Consider the following 18,811-nt stretch of genomic DNA (forward strand, 5'->3'; position numbering starts at 1 on the left):
CCTATTGATGACAGACAAGTCTTTTTTTATTTGCTCATCGATCCCCCGTCATTTTAGTTTTATTTACCTATAGAAAGATGGTAAAAACAAAAACCCAATTTGTTAAATCCACTTGACTCAATAACAAAATTTTACTCAAAACATTACAGAAAAGCAAACAGCTTGAGGGTTTAAATGCCCCAAATTTCCTCCATTACTATTAAGCTAATAATTACAATACATCATGAAAGGGATTCTCTCAAATGCTCACAATCCATGGAAATTGAAAGCAACAAACTCTCCATCAAAGAGTTATCAATTCTCTCAGATGAAATAGACAAACATTACTGCTACAAGAATAGCTTTTAACACAACTTTGGAGTCTTTGGAGAACGTGAAAATCAATAAGATCCCCGATCACACACCACCACCACCACGTTAATTCAACCCAATGTGGAGCAACCCAGACTGTAATCAACCAAAGCACCTTCTCCTTTAACGCACAGAAAAACATTAGGACACCTGTTTAAAACAACACCATATTAACGTTTGTTTGATTCCCCCCCAGAACATTTTCAACAATAATCCACAACTCAAATACACAAGCAGACAAGAAACTGATATCACACATAGAAGCTTTTCACCACCACCAATAGTAAAAGACCTTTTACAATATCAACATCCAGGTAAAACAACTTTCAAAATTATACAGACTTATCTCATTATCCAATGACTCAATCATAACAGATCCCTGTATAGGATCCTACATAGATCCTACACACAACACACAGAACTCAGCACAGAATGCACTTGATGGGTATGGCAGACAACACCATATGTCCCCATTGCACTCTCAACACTTCAGACAACCGCCATACACAGATTATAACTATCATCACACAAAGCCTGGGTCACTCCTGTGTCACTGCCTCTTAGGAGACATTACACCCATCAGTCACCTATTCAAATACAACAAAGCCATAATTATCACCGTGAACATTGCAATAAGACTATTATACTATATTGTTCAACTGTAAATACAGACACAAAATAACACCGTCACCGTTTGTTCTCCCAATAGAACAACATCGGCCTCATATGCCTATCCACATATGAGGCCATCACATTTATGTAACAAGGTGCATGTGTGACAGAAGCTTTAGCATTCAGTAGGGCCACCTCGTTCTCCTGGTGTATAAGACCTGGACGTTCTGTTGACGTAGCAACCACCAGGTAGGGGATGTGAATGGACACATACTGAACATGCTAAAGCACATTGTCTGTAAATTGGCAAAGAAATATCTCTTTATCGTATAGTGTGTGTGTGTGTGTGTGTGTGTGTGTGTGTGTGTGTGTGTGTGTGTGTGTGTGTGTGTGTGTGTGTGTGTGTGTGTGTGTGTGTGTGTGTGTGTGTGTGGGGTGTTCCTGTTTATATTTTATTTTATTTAGGGATACAATCTTTTCTTTCAAGAGGCATCTTTTATGTATTTTTAAGAAAGTGAAGTTGGGGGAAAGTTAGTAATTCCTATGTCTTCTGTAGGCCTAGGCATAGGAAACAAGAAATCCTTTAAGTCGTGATGTGGTGCAGTAGAATGTAACTCACCTGTATTTTGAAGGCTGAGACCAACTGTCAGAAAATACAAGAAGAACATGAGATGAAAACTTGACTAACCACATCATACAGAAAATGAAGCATCAGCAACAAAGATTTAAAAAGTTTGTTGAACTATGCTTACAAATATTTGTCAGTGATTGGAATGAAACTGTGAAGCGTGTAAAGTATGAAGCTGACCTACCGATGCCCGGTGACACCACCCTCTCATAATGGTAGGGGTTGACACATACATTGTCGTACTTCAGGTCAAAGGCGTATTGGCAGAACTTGACATGCTTGAGTTCATTTTTGTGGAGGTCAGGCCAGCGCCACAGCCGTGCATAAATGACGTGAGGAAAACCTTTCCTCCCTGCCACCTGAGGAGAGAGCACAGCATCATTATAGCCTTTGTGTCATGCACACTGAATGTCATTTTTGATAGCTACTACTTCCTAGATCCATGTGTCTCCTTCTCACTCCATATGTTACTCTAGCTTTTGGTGACACCAATCCCTACGCCAAGGGAAACTATTTTTTATTTTTTTAACTCATTCATATCCAGCAGTGGATTGTATCTTTAATCTTCAATTGATAATTATTTCATTCTCTATCATAATAAAAAAAATGTAGGCAATACTTTTATTTGGCAGCTTACTAAAAGTTCTGTGGGTTATTTAAAAACAAATTATGTTATTGTTTACAAAAACTTTGTCAAAATAACCGTTAAAGATATTTCTGTGTCTACTCTCTGCCTGCTGTCTGAATGACAGAAACTTTATCCAGGGCATAATTAACATTTAATAATAACATTTTCACAGACTGCCAAAGCGGAGCCAAGGCTTCAATATGTATCTGATTTTGGGCCACTGTACTAAAACTGCTAGTAACAAACATATCCTGAAAATGGCCACTGGACTCTCTACTTTTGTTGGTTTTCTTTTTCTTTTTTTTTTTTTTTTTTTACATATACAGAGACAACAGACTGTAAATATGGCCTTACAGGCTGATGAAAAAGTGGTTTTGTTACTGACCCTAACACCTCACAACACAACTTGATACATTTTCACTTTGTGTGCACAGAATGTTTGTATAGCTTGGTGTCCATCACACTGATCGCGTCATGGTTAATAAAACGACTTTGCTTTTTTCTCTTTATGAGTGCTATTTGAATATTTATGTGTGAAGGACAGGTGGGACTGAGATGGATCCAGGTTTGTAGACTGACAAACACAGACTATCTTTGAGTAACACTGGGCCATAGCTTTCTTGAAACGTACATTTGTTTGAACATCCCCAAGAAACACAATATCTGCTGTGCCAACTTTAAAAATCTGTGAAAGTTACTGTCCCATATAAAGTTTTCAGAGGTAAAAGTGCCATGAAATTGAAGCAGTTCCACACCCTCCATATCAGTAAGCCTTTTCCACTTTGTCATAAATCATCTATTTCTTCCATTTACTAACAAAAACATTATCTCTCACTCTAAGTTTAAATGTAATTTTCCATATTATAAATCTCTCTTATATTTCCAAACCAATGTTCTATATAACATTGGTTTATAACACCGTCCGGGTCTCATCCGGGATGTTGATGAGTCTGCGTACAGACGGGAGGTTGATCAGCTGGCCCTCTGGTGTGGTCAGAACAACCTGGAGCTGACTAAGATCAAAACTGTGGAGAGGACAGCAGACTTTACTAAACAGCAATATGTCGGCTGTGGAGACCTTCATGTTTCTGTGATCCACTATCTCTCAGGACCTAAAGTGGGGCTCCAACATCGACACCATCCAGAAAAAGGCCCAGGTTGTACTTCCTGCGCCAGCTCAGGAAGTACAACTTGCCTCAGGAGCTGCTGATTCAGTTTTACCCTGCCATCATCCAGTCTGTTCTCTGCTGTTCCATCACTGTCTGGTTTAGCTCGGCCACCAAACAGGACAGGAACAGACGACAACGGACTGTCAGGTCTGCAGAGAGACTCATTGGTGCCAGCCTGCCCTCTATCCAGGACTTGTACCTCTCCAGAGTCAGGAAAGGGACAGGAAACATCACTGCAGACCATCACACCCTGGACACAACCAGTTCCAGCTCCTCCCCTCTGGTAGGCACTACAGAGCACTGTACGCCAAAACAACCAGACACCAGAACAGCTTCTTTCCTCTGGCTGTCACTCTGATGAACAATTAACCAGTCATACAGCATTCTGCTCTATTACTTCCATTTCATTGTTGTTGTGTTTTTATGTTTATATACGTACTTTAGTATATACTGTATATATTTATATTTATACTTGTATATACAAGTTAAATGTTTATGCCTCCCTTATACTTTACTGTCCATGTTTTCTGTATTTATTTGTCTATTTCTATGTATGTACGCTGAGAGCGACGGAAAAAACGAAGTCAAATTCCTTGTATGCGCACGCATACTTGGCAAATAAAGCTGATTCTGATTCTGATTCTGATTCTGATAAGGGGATGCAGTCTTATCCCGATTTCTTGTTGTGGCCTTCTTACTTGAATAATATCTTGCTAAAATATCTATCATTATAAGTGACAAAATCATTTATATATCCGAGGGACATCACTTTGCACTCCTTAGGTATTGCATCTCGTCCCACCGTATGTCTGCATCACTACATACAGCAGTCCATTGAAGGTTTTTGAGGTTTGTATTTCCTTTATTAAATAATCTCCAAAATGTGAAAAGTCATCTTTTTCTAATCCAAATCTCTCTTTCAAACAATACTGTTAAACCTGTAATGTCTTTACTAGTTTAATATTACCAATCAGGGACTGGACTGTAGTGTCTGCAACAGTCATCTCAATATCTTTCCACCTCGCTCTATACTCACACAACTTTATCATTGGTCAGAGTTGGCAGCATAAGAATCATTTTTAAATTTGTGAGTGCCATGCCACCCTTATCTTTGGTCAGTTGTAAAGTACAGTATTTTATTTGTGGCTTTTTACCAACCAATATCATTATCAAAATGTTTTATTTTTTTTAAAGAATCTTAATTGGGGGATTGGAAAAGATACAACAATGTAGGTAAAATGTTCATTTTGATTATTTCAATTCTTGCGCTAAAGTCTAATGGTGTGGCTGACCATCTCTCATTTTCTCTTTTAATCTGAAAATGAATTTGTTTAGAAATAGTTCTATATAAATTAGTTACTTGTTTTGTTAAGGTCACACCAAGGTATGTCATTTTTTTTTGTTCTATTTCAGTAGGAAAGTTGTCTTTATTTCTTGAGATGCATTATAAATAAAGGTCAAAACGACCAATATATATAATATGAATTCCTTTAGACTCCTTACTCTGTCGTATAGCCTGTACTAAAGGCTCAATGTATATGGAAAAGAGGAGGGGGGACAAGCAACATCCTCTTCAGTCCTATTATTTCATAGCAATTAATGTTAATTCTAGCTTTTGGACTTTGATAGATAGTTTTAATGTCTTTAGTGAGTCCCAACCGCTCTTATACTATATACAGGAAATTCATATAGAACAAATCTCTGAGTAGGAAGGTGATAGCTATTAGTTTCACCCGTATGACGGCCTTTAGAGTGTCCCATAGAATAGTTAAACTAATTTCTTTGGTATGGTTTCCACTTATACTTCTCTTGATTTCCATTTTAATTTGCTCAGTCATTGCTGTTTTATATATACAGTATATAATATGCTTACATTTAGTCTGCAGGTAGTATTTTTCATGTGTATTAGTCAAATAAATAGTTAAGTGAATTGCATTACGATTGAGACAACAGCCACCCAAATTTTACAGTCTGTTATCTTATGCAGATCCCAGCTGTTCATAAATAAGTTATCAATTTTAGAGTGCGTATATATATTTTTTATAGATAGAGATAGAGTTCCCGCCATTCATCTACCAACCACTGTTCCTTCAAAGATGCATTGATACATTTAGTTAAGTGAGTCTTGTTTCTTTTCTTAACTTGTAGTGTTTACCTACTCTTGTTACTCTCTGGGCTGCACGGTTGTGTGGTGGCTAGCACTGTCACCTCACAGCAAGAGGGCCTGGGTTCGATCCCATATCAAGACATCTCATGGCTCAACATGAGTTTGAATGTTATTTTGTTCCAAGTCCTGTTCTGTGTGGAGTTTGCAACTCTAATACAACTCAAAATACACCTTCTCCTTAGCCTTCACCACCTCTCTCTTCACCTGAAGCTGATCCCTGTGCTCCTGTCTACTTTCTTTATCTCTTTGACTATCCCACTTTTCTTTGCCAACCTCTTCCTCTGTATACTTTCCTGTACTTCCTCATTCCATCTTCAAGTCTCCTTCTCTGTCCAGATGACACCAAGTACTTTCTTAGCTGTCTTCTTTACTACTTCTGCAGTAGTTACTCTTCCCTATCACACAGTGCCTGTCTTATGTATTAAGATCAGAATGAATTCATGTAAAAAAGACACTTCAGATCAATAAACTGATAGCTGTTTTAATTCATTGTGCATTGATTCTGAATATTAAATTAAATTTGAACGGAAAAGTGACCATAACAATCTAAATCAAACCGTGAGATAAATTCCTAACTGTAAAATCTGAAAGCAAGAGATATATTCAATATTCAAGAGATATTCAAGAGAAATCCTCTTGCAAATGTACAGAAGTGATAAGAAAGTAAACCTAGAAGTTGTGCGAGTGTAACAGTGAAAGTTGAGTGGACTGCTAAGGTGCACTGACCTGCAGCCGTCCGTCCAGTGTCCTCTGAATGGTGACACACTTGCTGGGATGGACACCATTGGTGGTGATGGCGGTGATGAGTGAGTCCAACTCGTCCTTCTTCTCCTTCAGCTTCTTCACCAGGCTCTCGATGGCCCGCTTAGCGAAGCCCTCGTTCTCTCCGCCCTGCCGGTGGCACATGAGGCTGTGGACGATGCTGAGGCAGGCGTCATTGCTGCTCGGAGGGTTCACCGACATGATGCTGCTGCCACAAAACATAGGAGGACAGCTTGTTAGGTTTTGAAAATAGATCATACTAATCCCATATAAGCGTATCTGCACTGGCTCCCTGTAAAATCAAGAATAGAATTTAAAATCCACATTCCCATCTACAAAGCCCTAAATGGCCAGGCACCATTAATCTTAAGGAGCCCATAGAAAAGGTGCCCTTTTACCTCACTAGAGCACTGCACACCCAGGATGCAGGGTTACTTGTGGTTCCTAGAGTATATAAAAGTAGGATGGGAGCCAGAGCCTTCAGTTATCAGGCTCCTCTTCTGTGGAACCAGGTTCCAGTTTCAGTCCGGGGGCAGACACACTCACCACTTTTAAGAGCAGGCTTTAGACCTTCCTTTTTGATAGCGCTTATAGTTAGGGCTGGTTCAGTATTGCCTTGGTCCAGCCCCTAGATATTCTGCTATAGGCCTAGACTGCCAGGGGACTACCTAGGATACACTGAGCTCCTCTCTCCATCTTTATGAATTCATGTCCCATTAATACACATTACTGTGTTCCCTGCTCCTTCCCTGGAGTCTTTGCGCTTTCTCGTCTGCCACGTTTCCATGGATCATTGTTATACCTGGACCGTGGTTGCGCCTTCCTCTGAGGCCCGGCCTGACATCAAATAATACTCCTATTATTATTATTAGTCATATTGCGATACTATTACTGGTAATTTTAGTTATTATATTATCTTCCCTTTTTTCCTGTTAATGGGGGTATTTTGGGGGTTTCCAACGAAAACCGACAGCATTAATGTATGACCAAATGTAACAAATTTGGACCATTATTATTATAATGCTCTCATTTTGTATTCATAAAATTGGTTTATCAAAAAGTATAACATCCCGAAGGTAGACAAAAGTAAAGGAAATTGATTCACCTTTTTCATTCACAAATATGTATTGCTTCTGGCCTTTACTTCCATCTGTGGCAAAACAAAAGGATCCAAACCATGTCAGATATCATAAATGATAAGGGTCTAAGATCTTTTTTACCTGCGTCATTTTTTATTTGGAATTACATATTTCAATGCTCTTATATGGGAAACCAGGGTTCCTTTAAAGACACTCAAAGGCTGAGTTCATAACAAACATTTGTCCAGATGTAGGTTTTGTGTAAAATGTATACAAAGATGCAACAAACACTAAATCACATATGGTTATCTTTAATATTGGAATATAGAGCAAAGAACCTTTAGTAAAACAAGAGAAACAATGTGAAAAAGCCTGGAAGAACTTTTCATTATATTCCCGTAATGAAAGCTGTCAGCTCAAAATCATCTGTAACTATTATTTGTCACCTCTAAAACGTTGAGAACAAATGACTTCTAGTCCTCTCTGTACACTGTCAACAGATATCACATGCTTCCTCGGAGAGTTCTTTCATTCTGGGCACAGATTTACATGTCAGTAAATACCCCTCATGTGAAAGAAAATGTTATTTCATCAAATTAGCAGAGCTTTGTCAGCTGCTAATCTTCCTATAACAAGTCTACTAATGCTGCAGAGAGGAAGAGTAGGCAGCAACAATAACAAGGGCTTTAATTGTGAAGAATTATAAGGACATTAAATGTGTTTAACAGTGAATTAGCGGAGCTTTGTTACAGGCTATTCTTCTGTAGAACAAGTTTATTAATATTGGACAGTGGAAGAAAAAAAACGGGGGACTTTTAATGTGAAAAATGTATAGGAAGTTAAATGTGTTTAAGTCGCATAGAAAAGACAAGTGCAGCCCAGAGAGAGAGAGAAGAGGAGCAATCAAACTCTTCAATCACCCTAAAACCCAAAGTCCAACTATTAAAAAGCCAAAGAGGCAAACATAGAGTCCCCTCAGTCAGCTGGTCCCGAGGCTGCCCTCTCCCAATCTAGCCTAATCATTAGCTAAATAAAAAGAAAATTACATTAACTATTGGACGTATACCACAAAAAAGAAAAACTCAATGCTTTTTGGCTTTTAACAAAAAATTGAAAAATCTAAAATTGAGAGCCTAATTTGCAAACACATCTGTGCTTAAAACGTGCCTACGAACATTTTATGCACAAATCCAGAATTCATCAATATTTTCTTACCTGAATTTGTTGCCCTTTTATCCTCATCAATTATTGTGATAATTAAAGTATAATATATATTGTAATCCTTCTATTGAGGTTTTTTCGAATGAAGCTTCGACTCTTTGTGGCCATTGTTCAGGACCCATCACACAAAAAAGTATATGATCTGATATAATTGTGGTAATATAAATGTTATTTATGGTGCTGTTAGATTGCTGCTAGTGTGCCCAGATAGAACGGAAGCGTGCCGGCGAACAGGAGAGCAAACACCTTTTTGACCACAGTGAAAATGTTATTTTGGAAAGGCTTAATGTCATTTAAGAGACCTTCTGACCCTGGTTTTTGACCTGTGCCCTGCATTCCTCTCAAAATCACACACACGCACACACACATACAGTGAATCAATAACAAAAGGAAATTGATTAAAATAGTGTGTACTGGACCTTCATTGACATGTTATGACATTGATAGGAAGTTTGATTTGACATTCTTTTGACCTCTTTCCCATGGAATGATTCCTTGATGTACAGTCCACTGTTATTAAGTTGGTTTTCTATTTTGGTAAATTTCTAATTATCTAACTTAAATATTCCTTTTAATAAATACATAATAGGCCTATCCTTTTATATTAATAATTTGGTATTGTCCTGCCACAAAGGTATTCTTTATGTTACTCTTGTACGTCACAAGAAATCTTCAACAGAATTTGAATACGCGTTAATGACATTTCGATGTTATTTCTTGAATTTTTAATATATATTTGAATCTAGTTGGCGTTACATATTTTCCCTTTCTTTGTCAACCACATATTGACGTCTTAAACTCTTGGTACATCTTTGTTTAACATTTCTCATATAATCTCAGGTTTATTTCTTTTTGACTTGCTAAATATAGTGTGTCTTTATACAGTAATTGTGCAAACTTGAGGTTTACCAAATCTCTACATTTTAAAACATCTGAGTTGATAAAGAATATGTATAGTTTAATTCATGATAACCAACTCTGTTTATATTCTTTAGTTTCTTGTCGTATGAACTGGATTTTGATTGTTCTGCCTGCAAATGTTCTTTCTCTGACGATCCCAGACCCCCAGCCTGTCTGTGGGGGAGCAGTGCCCTCCCATTCCCTTCTTGCCTCTCATCCTGAAGAGAGTAGACTGTGTTGACCAGTATTCATTCTGTAAAAGAAGTTGAAATGAAAGATCCAAGACAGTTATTGTGATGGGAGTGGTTTACTTTTGCCCTAAGTAAACACCACCTTTTCTCAGAAGATGATAATCCATAAGAAATTAAAAGAAAGGTTCTTCTAGTCTGTACATTGACGCTGAACTCTTATCTCTACTCCCTCCTGCCACGGCCAGCAAACTACTGCAGCCTGAGGGGCCTGCAGCTCCAGCCTGTAAAGCACCAAAAGTGCTGAAGAATTGTTCCAGCAACTATAGAGTGAAAGAGACTTTATAAAAAATACATGTATAATGAAAAGACATTTTGAGACAAGCAACCATGCCATAATGACCCCTGCAGCTACAAAGGGGTGTGATAAGATGATTCAGCATCCCGCTGAGAGAGAGAGAGATGATAGAGAAAGAGAAAGAGAGGGAGAGAGAGAGAGAGAGAGAGAGAGAGAGAGAGACAAAGAAAAGGGTTCAAGCTAAACCCCTAAACAGAAGACAACGGGGTCAGAGAAAGCTGAACAAACTGTCACTAGAGCAGGAGATGGAAGAATATGATCCAAACTAAATACTATCATCAAACAAGATAAAAAATGTCAAGGAACCCAAAGAGAAACTGTGTTGAGTTTAATGTTACTAGGCCTAAATAAATGTAATGTCAGTCAATAAAGTTAATATTAGTTATTAAGTGTACTTCAGATAGCATAGTTGCTGGACTAATTGAGAGATGAATAAATATTAGCCAACCTGGTACATGTAATCCTTTCATTCATTAAAGGTTCATTGTTGCATTCACTACACTCGTTTACTCCAACATGATTTGTTCTTTATTTGTGCTATTCATCATTTATGTGTCTGTTTAGAAATTAGGGTTTGTAGTTAATTGTTCAAGAAATATTACATTTAAAAAGAACGTAATTATTTATTTGTGTGTATGTAAAATAAGTAGTCCCTGTACACCATGCCAAGAGCTCCTGCTAACTCTGAGATTATAAAACGTATTTAACTATTATTCACTGTTGAAGTTTTCCCTGTTGAGTGGCATCCTAAGTTAAATCATATCTTAAATTTGATTGCTGCTCAACCTTAATTGTTTGTGATAGCTAAAGCTGAGAGCCAACACTCTTCTTCACCTATTTACACCAGGTCATGGGTTTATGGTTCATCATTTTGAGTTATTAATTATCTTTACATATTTACATTTGAAATAATTATACATTTTCAACTCTGCCGTAAAACACCTACATCTTCTAGAACAGAATTGAGAGAACAACAGGAATAATAGATCATTACATTTGATGCTTACCATTTTACATTTATATATTGTTCATTGTTTCTTCATTGGCCCTAAACAAACATGGACTACTCCTTTATACAGTAGACGTATGACACACATGCCCATCAGGGTTTTGCCCAATGACACTTGGACATGCGGGCTAGAGAAGCCAGGGAACAGTGCTGATCATCTGATTAGCTGACGACCCAGTCTACCTCCTACACCACAGCCCATAAAACAAAGCAAAAGCATTCAGAAAAGGCAACGGCCTTCACACAGTCTGATTTACTTGAAACTTTACACACATATCCAGCTCAGCGTGCTCTACAAAAGTCCATTTTGAATTTTTTGAAAAACACATTTTTGACATTTCTTTAACCATAGGACTGACATCCACCTTACTACTTATCACTACTCAAAGGGCTAGGCTCAGCACATTAACAGACCTAACACCAACAAACTGAAACATACCTTGACAGTTTCATTCAAATTGACTGTTATGGGGTGAAACAAATCCAAAAATAAGCGTTGCACAACCCAAATCTAAGACTATTCAAAATAATGTTGAACCACAGGTATAAAAATAGTTTGACATTGCTCAATAGAGGGCGCAACTAGTTCCAAACATGGTGCAAATTTGGCAATCAATTGATGTGATTTGTCCATACATGGCCAAATTTTCTGAATATTTTTAATTAAGCTGTCTAAACATGTCCTCTAATGCCAGCTGAAGTGACTTTGGTCAGCTTCGTGAAGCCCAAACCCCTGCTTGCTGCTGCCTGCTGCTTTGATGACGGCTAGTGAGCTGCTTCTTTTTGTTGAGCAAAAAAGGGCTTGAGCCCGAAACGGCCGCTTGAGGTTATATTTGTGTTAATATCAATTTGTAATGTCTTTAATTATGGTATACATATGGTATACAGACATAGGAATTACTAACTTTCCCCCAACTTCACTTTCTTAAAAATACATAAAAGATGCCTCTTGAAAGAAAAGATTGTATCCCTAAATAAAATAAAATATAAACAGGAACACCACACACACACACACACACACACACACACACACACACACACACACACACACACACACACACACACACACACACACACACACACACACACACACACACACACACACACACACACACACACACACTATCTCACGGCCACACACACAAACAAAGCACGAGCTAATTGTTTCTGCTATTTCTTGATTTATTGAATTGTCCCTTCTTTTTAATCTCATTATGACTTGAAGCTTTGGCAATGGGGATGGATGAAATTTCATATTTCATATGGGGGTTTCCTACTCTACCTTTATTTTAAAGCATCTCCCTAGAAAAAGTCCATATTTGCATATACTAGGTAGCCTTGGCAATCTTGGTCATAACCAGGACAGCAGAATGCTCAGAAGATAGGAAATATGGACCTACAATCTTCATCTGCTGAGGAAGATTGGGCTCCATCAATCTATCTGCCAACAGAATATGATTTCTGCTGCTTCCTGTATCATGGTGAATATTTTCTGTCAAGAGCCGATGGAGGGGCTACCAGCTCACAGCACATCAGTTATATATATATTATATTACAGTTATATAGTTATTCTATCTGCCAACAGAATATGATTTCTGCTGCTTCCTGTATCATGGTGAATATTTTCTGTCAAGAGCCGATGGAGGGGCTACCAGCTCACAGCACATCAGTTATATATATATTATATTACAGTTATATAGTTATTCTCTAATTACACTATAGTTATCTCACAGTAACCTACAGTCAGTCAGCATCACACCTACCTTCATCCCATGTTGGTAACAGGGTTGTGAGGCCAGGACAGCTCAAGTGGATTGCTCCATACAGACCAAAACTCAATGTGTAAAAGGCATATGTTATTACCGTATTTTCCGCACTATAAGGCGCACTTAAAAGCCTTTAATTTTCTCAAAAAACGACAGTGCGCCTTATAATCCGGAGCGCCTTATATATGGATTAATTCTGGTTGTGCTTACTGACCTCGAAGTGATTTTGTGTGGTACACGGCGCTCTGTCAACATGTTTTAGTACGACTTTGGTAAACTACAAAGCCGCACCGCTTGCAGCATCACGGCTACCGTAGTCAGGAGCGTCGCGGAGTAATACATACTGTGCTTCACCATAATATTACAGTGTGTGTGTATAAGGACCCCACATGGCTCTTGTCAAGAGACACGCTTACGACGCGGACTTCAAACTCAAGGCTATCAGTCACGCAGTAGAACATGGGAATAGAGCAGCTGCGAGAGAATTCAACGTTAATGAATCAATGGTAGGAAGTGGAGGAAGTTTGACTGACTGACTGTTTTGTTTCGCTTAATGCGCCTTATAGTCCGGTGCGCCTTATATATGAAAAAAGATCGAAAATAGACCATTCATTGACAGTGCGCCTTATAATCCAGTGCGCCCTATAGTGCGGAAAATACGGTACTTTTGGTCATTTGATGGCATTACTTGGTATCGCTGTCATGCATGTTTGCTGTCCTTCTTACCTGGTATTAAGTTGGTCAGCCAATGAGTGACCAGAAAGTTCACTGGCATCATGATGGCCCAGCTCTGAATCAGTCCCTGTTAGTAGAGTGGGGAGACCGGGAATTAGTGGATGTCAATTAAGTGTAAAAATCCAAAAGTAATTAGAGATTATCAGTGGTAAAAGAAGTTTTAAATCCTGTACTTAAATTACAATACCACAATAAAACAAGAATGGGCACATGTTTGTAGTCCCTGGTACGGGTAAAGCTTCAAAAACACGGTCTCTTACAATTTCAAATATTTCAAAGTTCTGAAAGTATTTGTTTATACCCTCCTTGCTGGGTGAACGATCCTAAAATAAAAAATGTGTAGTCTCCATTTACAAATACAGACATTAAACCTTGATGACATCACTCAGATAGAGAGTAAATAATACTATAAAACGGTTTTGTTGTACTCCCCATGATGAGTAAACTGAACTTTATGTGTAAAATTGGAGCGTTATTCCGGTAAGTAAACGCACATGTGTATTATCAGATTAATCTACCTAAATCATCTAAAGTAATAAGATAAGATAATGGTACTTTCTATGTTAGATGCATGGCTATGCAAATCGGATCTAATCATCCTGCAGATTTATCCATCCAAAGTCTGGACAACAATAGACCAAATGAACTGCGATTAGTTCAAATCGCATCCAAACAACATTTGGAGGTGCTTTGAACGATTCCAATCAGATTTCTACAGATGAGTCTCCTGCCCTGGCCACTCAAATCTGATTTCAAAGTGTCAAATACAGAATGTCGAAGTGCTGGGCAGGATCCATGCTGCTACTAGCAGAGTGCTATGGAGGACAACATGTAAGAGAAAAACAGTCTGTAGACAGACACTGTGATAAATGATCTGCTAGTACTTTGAGTAGAGAGTGTCAGTACAGGCAAAGCGTGAAGGAACCTACAAGAACACACAGTTTTTAAAGATATATCACGGCATGGAACACAGGAGATTCCAAGGAAAAAGAAAAACGGTAGACCATATCAACAACAGAGTTTTTGATTAGCTGGACAATATTCTATGAAGACAACACCTTTCAAGAGGCCACCTATCGTCATCAAAGGTCAGAGGGCTACATGTTCCCACCAGTCAGTACTTTGCGGACGGCACCAGACCTCTCGCTGCACAGTGATGCCTGCTATGACTGCAGAATAGGACATTGCAATGTCCAGCCTCCTCTGCTCCTGAGACTGTTGATGTGCAATGGAGGAGTGCGATTGCAGCGCGATTGTTCACCTTTACTTCTCATGTTTCAGCCTAGCTACGTAGTTACTGACGTTTCCACAGAATGTAGATCCATGCAGATAGCTTGGTGATGTCAGGACACACAAATCCAATCTAATGACTTGCAAATAACAGTAATAACAGTGCTGACAGTCTGTCTTGAAGAACAGATTTGAGAGACAAATCGGAATCGCCTTCAATCTGAACAGAACAAAAGACTGGAGGCAGACAGGCATCGTATGTTAGGATACGGACTGTGTTCCTGCACTCACTGCTCTCCTAAGCCGGCTGTGAAGAGTGGGACCTGTTGATGTTCTCCGTGGACGTCCATCCCTATGAAGTTATCCAACATGGCCATTCCTCTGTGATACTTTTTGAGTTTACTTTGAGCTTGACTTTAATGATTTGATCCTCAGTGTGTGATGTAGGATCTAAAGTAGGAGCTAAATACACAACCACCCAGACCCTCCACTGCCCAGGTACTGATACTGACACACACAAGCCAACAACATCAGCACATACGCACACACATGGCAACTTTACTACCACTTCCACAGTCTTTCTAAAGCACACACACAGAGCAACGGTTCATTGTTTTCTGCTATCTTCTTGATTTAATGAAATGTACCCTTTTCTTTTCCTTCATAATCTCACTATTTCGTGACACTTTGGCAATTTTGTTTTTGTAACACTAAAGCCAGTCACGTATTTTGAATTGGAATTTTAACTAAGGCAATGTTCACGCTGCAGGCAAAAGGGCCAAAATATATATTTTTTCATAACAGTGTGAACAGCACAAATCACATGGACTCTGTTCTTTTTTATCCTATCTGATTTCTTTGCAATGCAACCTCAATCTTAACAGATATAACGGAATTCATGCAACTTTTACGTCATGTGGTCGAACAGAAATATGTGAAATGACCACGACCACCTGACATTATTGCTGAAACATAATTTTAACACATTCTTTGCCTGATGTGAAGTTTAAGCAACAAACCCACTTAGTTAGGTTCAGGAAAAACATCCCTAACATAAGTTCGCACTAAATCAACAACACTTTGGGACATGCACACCAGTCTCCTGGTTGAAAGCAAGCCCCCTCCAAGAAAATGTTACATAGTGGCCAAACGGTGAGATTAAAACATCCAGGTCCTTCATGTGATATCATTGGGCCCTGAAAAGACTTTTTCCAATAAACTTGCATTGAAGAAAGGGACATCTGTAACTTAGCGGGAAATGTTTTGAGGTTAATCAACTTCCCAGTATGAACACTTGAATAGCCCTTATTTAAATGATTAGGTACTATTAGTTGTAAAATGTAGCATGAGCAAAATTCAGAGTTATTTTCCTTCCTCCCTTCATGTCAATGAGAACGAGTTGAGCGGGGTTAAAGGAAACGCTATTACGCTTTCTAGATGGGCCAATGAACGCAGAAGATCACCGGAATATCTGGCTATTTTCATTTGAATTCTATACTCGGAAGTCAACTTTTTGGGGTTTTATGTGCCAGTGAGCTACCTTCATAAGAATGAACGGGGCGCTGCCAGGTCTGGGTCATTTCATGTATTCTGTGACATCAGGTTGCATTCATCACAATTCTACGCTGGTGGCAGGCACTCTGTGAACACAACCAGGGAAGACAGCTGCATGGGAAGTAGAGGTGGAGGGACAGCGTGGTGTTAGAATTATTAAGTATTTCGTGGGTGATGAGCAAAACTTGAGGGGTCGTATTGTGACCGCAAGTTTACGCCGACTTCAGTGGCCTCCACGTGTACTTCCATACGACAACGTGGTGCGTGTGATTTCTTTGTCTTTTGCAGGACAGTGACCAGTTCACCCTGGAATCTGATATAGACAACATTTTAAAATAATGTGAACAGCCAAACAAAAAAAATTTAATCTGAGCAATAAATCTGAATTGAGCACTAAAGCTTGCAGTGTGAATGTAGCCTTAGTCTTCCATGATAGTTAACACAACATAATTTCCTTCACTATTTTCTTATATTCTAAAAACTGAAATATTTATCAAATTGAATTATAATTCTAAAAAGGACTTTAACAATGAGAACAATTGTATCATTGGAAATACTTAAGTTATGTACTTCCAAACGTGAGTATGTGAGTATGTACTTGGTGACTTCCCAGCCTATCATACATGTACATGTACATGTACATGTACATGTCATGTACATGTACCTCATTGGAACATCGAAGCTTTGGCTCCCTTGTTTCAATAAAGTAACATTTATGTTTACAACCAAACATACTGTACAGGGCCATCAGTGACGTTCTGCAACATGGTCAGTTTAACAACTGGTACAGCCAATCATGCTGACAGGCACAGGTAACTGTTGCTCCATATATTTACCACACACACACACACACACACACACACACACACACACACACACACACACACACACACACACACACACACACACACACACCACACCTTCCGTCCACGCTCCCCTCAAATATACTGTTATCATTCGGGCCCTAACGTCTAAAAGCAATCTGTTAACCGGAGGGCCCCCATGCTTCAAATGAAAACTTGCAATAATGCGATCCGTCTGGAGATCCGATCATACGTGTCTCACACAGCCTGAGCAGTGTCCAGGCCATGCATCCCGCTCACTGACATCCCGGACTGGTTTGACATGCGCACCGGAGAACCCGAACCCTTTTCTCAACATGTTCAAGACCCAGCTAATCTAACAAACAAATACATTCAGGTCACAAAATCGATTTGTGTACGAGTTCTCCTCTACCTGAATGCTTGAAGTTTAACGGGGGGGAAAAGGGGGAATGAGATGAAAAGCAGATGTGGGCCAGTGTGAGCCGGTACCATTGAAGGACCGAGGCAGCAGAACCTGAGCAGAAACTGCATGTGTTGAGGAGAGAAGGAGGTTACAGAAAGCAACAATTTAGCGCAAGCTAATGTGACTGACTTCCACTCGGTTCGATTCTCGGTTCGGCTTTCCTGCTGGTTTGCAACACTGGAGAGAGAGAGCAGAGGAGAAGGACGAGATGGAGACAGATCGTTTGTACTTACACATCAGCCAGAGTTGAGAGAAGAAGTTGGACAAAAAAAAAAGATCGCGGTTGTACTCTAAGATATCTGTACGTGTTGTATGGTTTGACCAGAGCTGCTGTCTGTGTTTATACTCCTTTGTATTACCGATGTACTTGCTCTGCGTTCCAGGGGCCGTTTTTCTTAGATTCCTACAATAGTAACGAGCTAATGTCTGTCCCGCGGACGTTGCACTGTGCTAGCTTGATGTCTCTCGGTTGTTTTATCCTTTTATCAGCCCCACTGTCTCCTCGTGCATCCTGTCTGTTCGTTCCCTCGCGCACGCCACAATAACAATAGAGGGGGAGACGTCGTGCGCGTCAGTGTCTCGACACGCCGCAGCCAATAGGCGGTCAGGTCTCACAGGGAATCCGCTTTCGGCCAATAACGTGGTGGTTCTCACAGCAGGGCCGCGAAGCCGGGGTCTGTCTGGTTCGTCTAGATTGACAGGTCCGCGAGACTGTTTTTTTAAGGTGGCGCCGCTGAGATTAGCCCCCACCCCCCCACACACACACACACACACACACACACACACACACACACACACACACACGAACTGCAACTGTTATTTGAGCACTCCTCTCTTTAATGGTCAGAGTTACCATGCTTAAGAAAACTACGCCATAGTCTGTGAGCTACCATATCCAGGTGATAATGGAAGAAATGTATTGGAAAATGTACAATTGTATGACAAACAATGCGTTTTGCGTTACAGCTTCCTCGGGCTCAGTATTAGCACGTGTAATAGACTGAAATTCAAAGTTTTTTTGTCCAAGAACATGATTTGAGCTCTTCATGCATTAGCCTACTGATGCCAATATTTGAGAAGTATTTATAATGAAAAAAGAATAATTCCCTTTAACAAATCTTCCAAATTCTGTCATGGTGCCATGTGGGGTTCTCTCTGAGCCGACCA

The 18,811-nt window shown here is 39.4% G+C and overlaps 1 protein-coding gene across 4 annotated transcripts in view; it reads right to left on the reverse strand.

Moving 5' to 3' along the window:
* smad10a (SMAD family member 10a) overlaps positions 1-18,167 on the reverse strand; it is a 29,491-nt gene extending 11,324 nt beyond the window's left edge. For 2 of the 4 annotated variants that reach the window (XM_054606040.1, XM_054606038.1), the window contains exons 1-5: positions 17,878-18,167; positions 13,565-13,640; positions 6,282-6,525; positions 1,776-1,950; positions 1,583-1,606 (exon numbers count right to left, since the gene is read on the reverse strand). In XM_054606040.1, the coding sequence (XP_054462015.1) occupies positions 1,583-1,606; positions 1,776-1,950; positions 6,282-6,525; positions 13,565-13,640; positions 17,878-17,881 (523 nt within the window). In that variant the 5' untranslated portion in view covers positions 17,882-18,167. Of the gene's footprint in view, positions 1-1,582; positions 1,607-1,775; positions 1,951-6,281; positions 6,526-7,422; positions 7,471-13,564; positions 13,641-17,877 lie in introns of those variants that run through there. The other 2 variants (XM_054606039.1, XM_054606041.1) reach the window with 2 other exon arrangements.
* Positions 18,168-18,811: the final 644 nt, after the last annotated feature.

The sequence above is a fragment of the Anoplopoma fimbria genome, chromosome 10 (assembly GCF_027596085.1).
Source record: "Anoplopoma fimbria isolate UVic2021 breed Golden Eagle Sablefish chromosome 10, Afim_UVic_2022, whole genome shotgun sequence".
In the NCBI taxonomy this organism is placed as follows: domain Eukaryota; kingdom Metazoa; phylum Chordata; class Actinopteri; order Perciformes; family Anoplopomatidae; genus Anoplopoma; species Anoplopoma fimbria.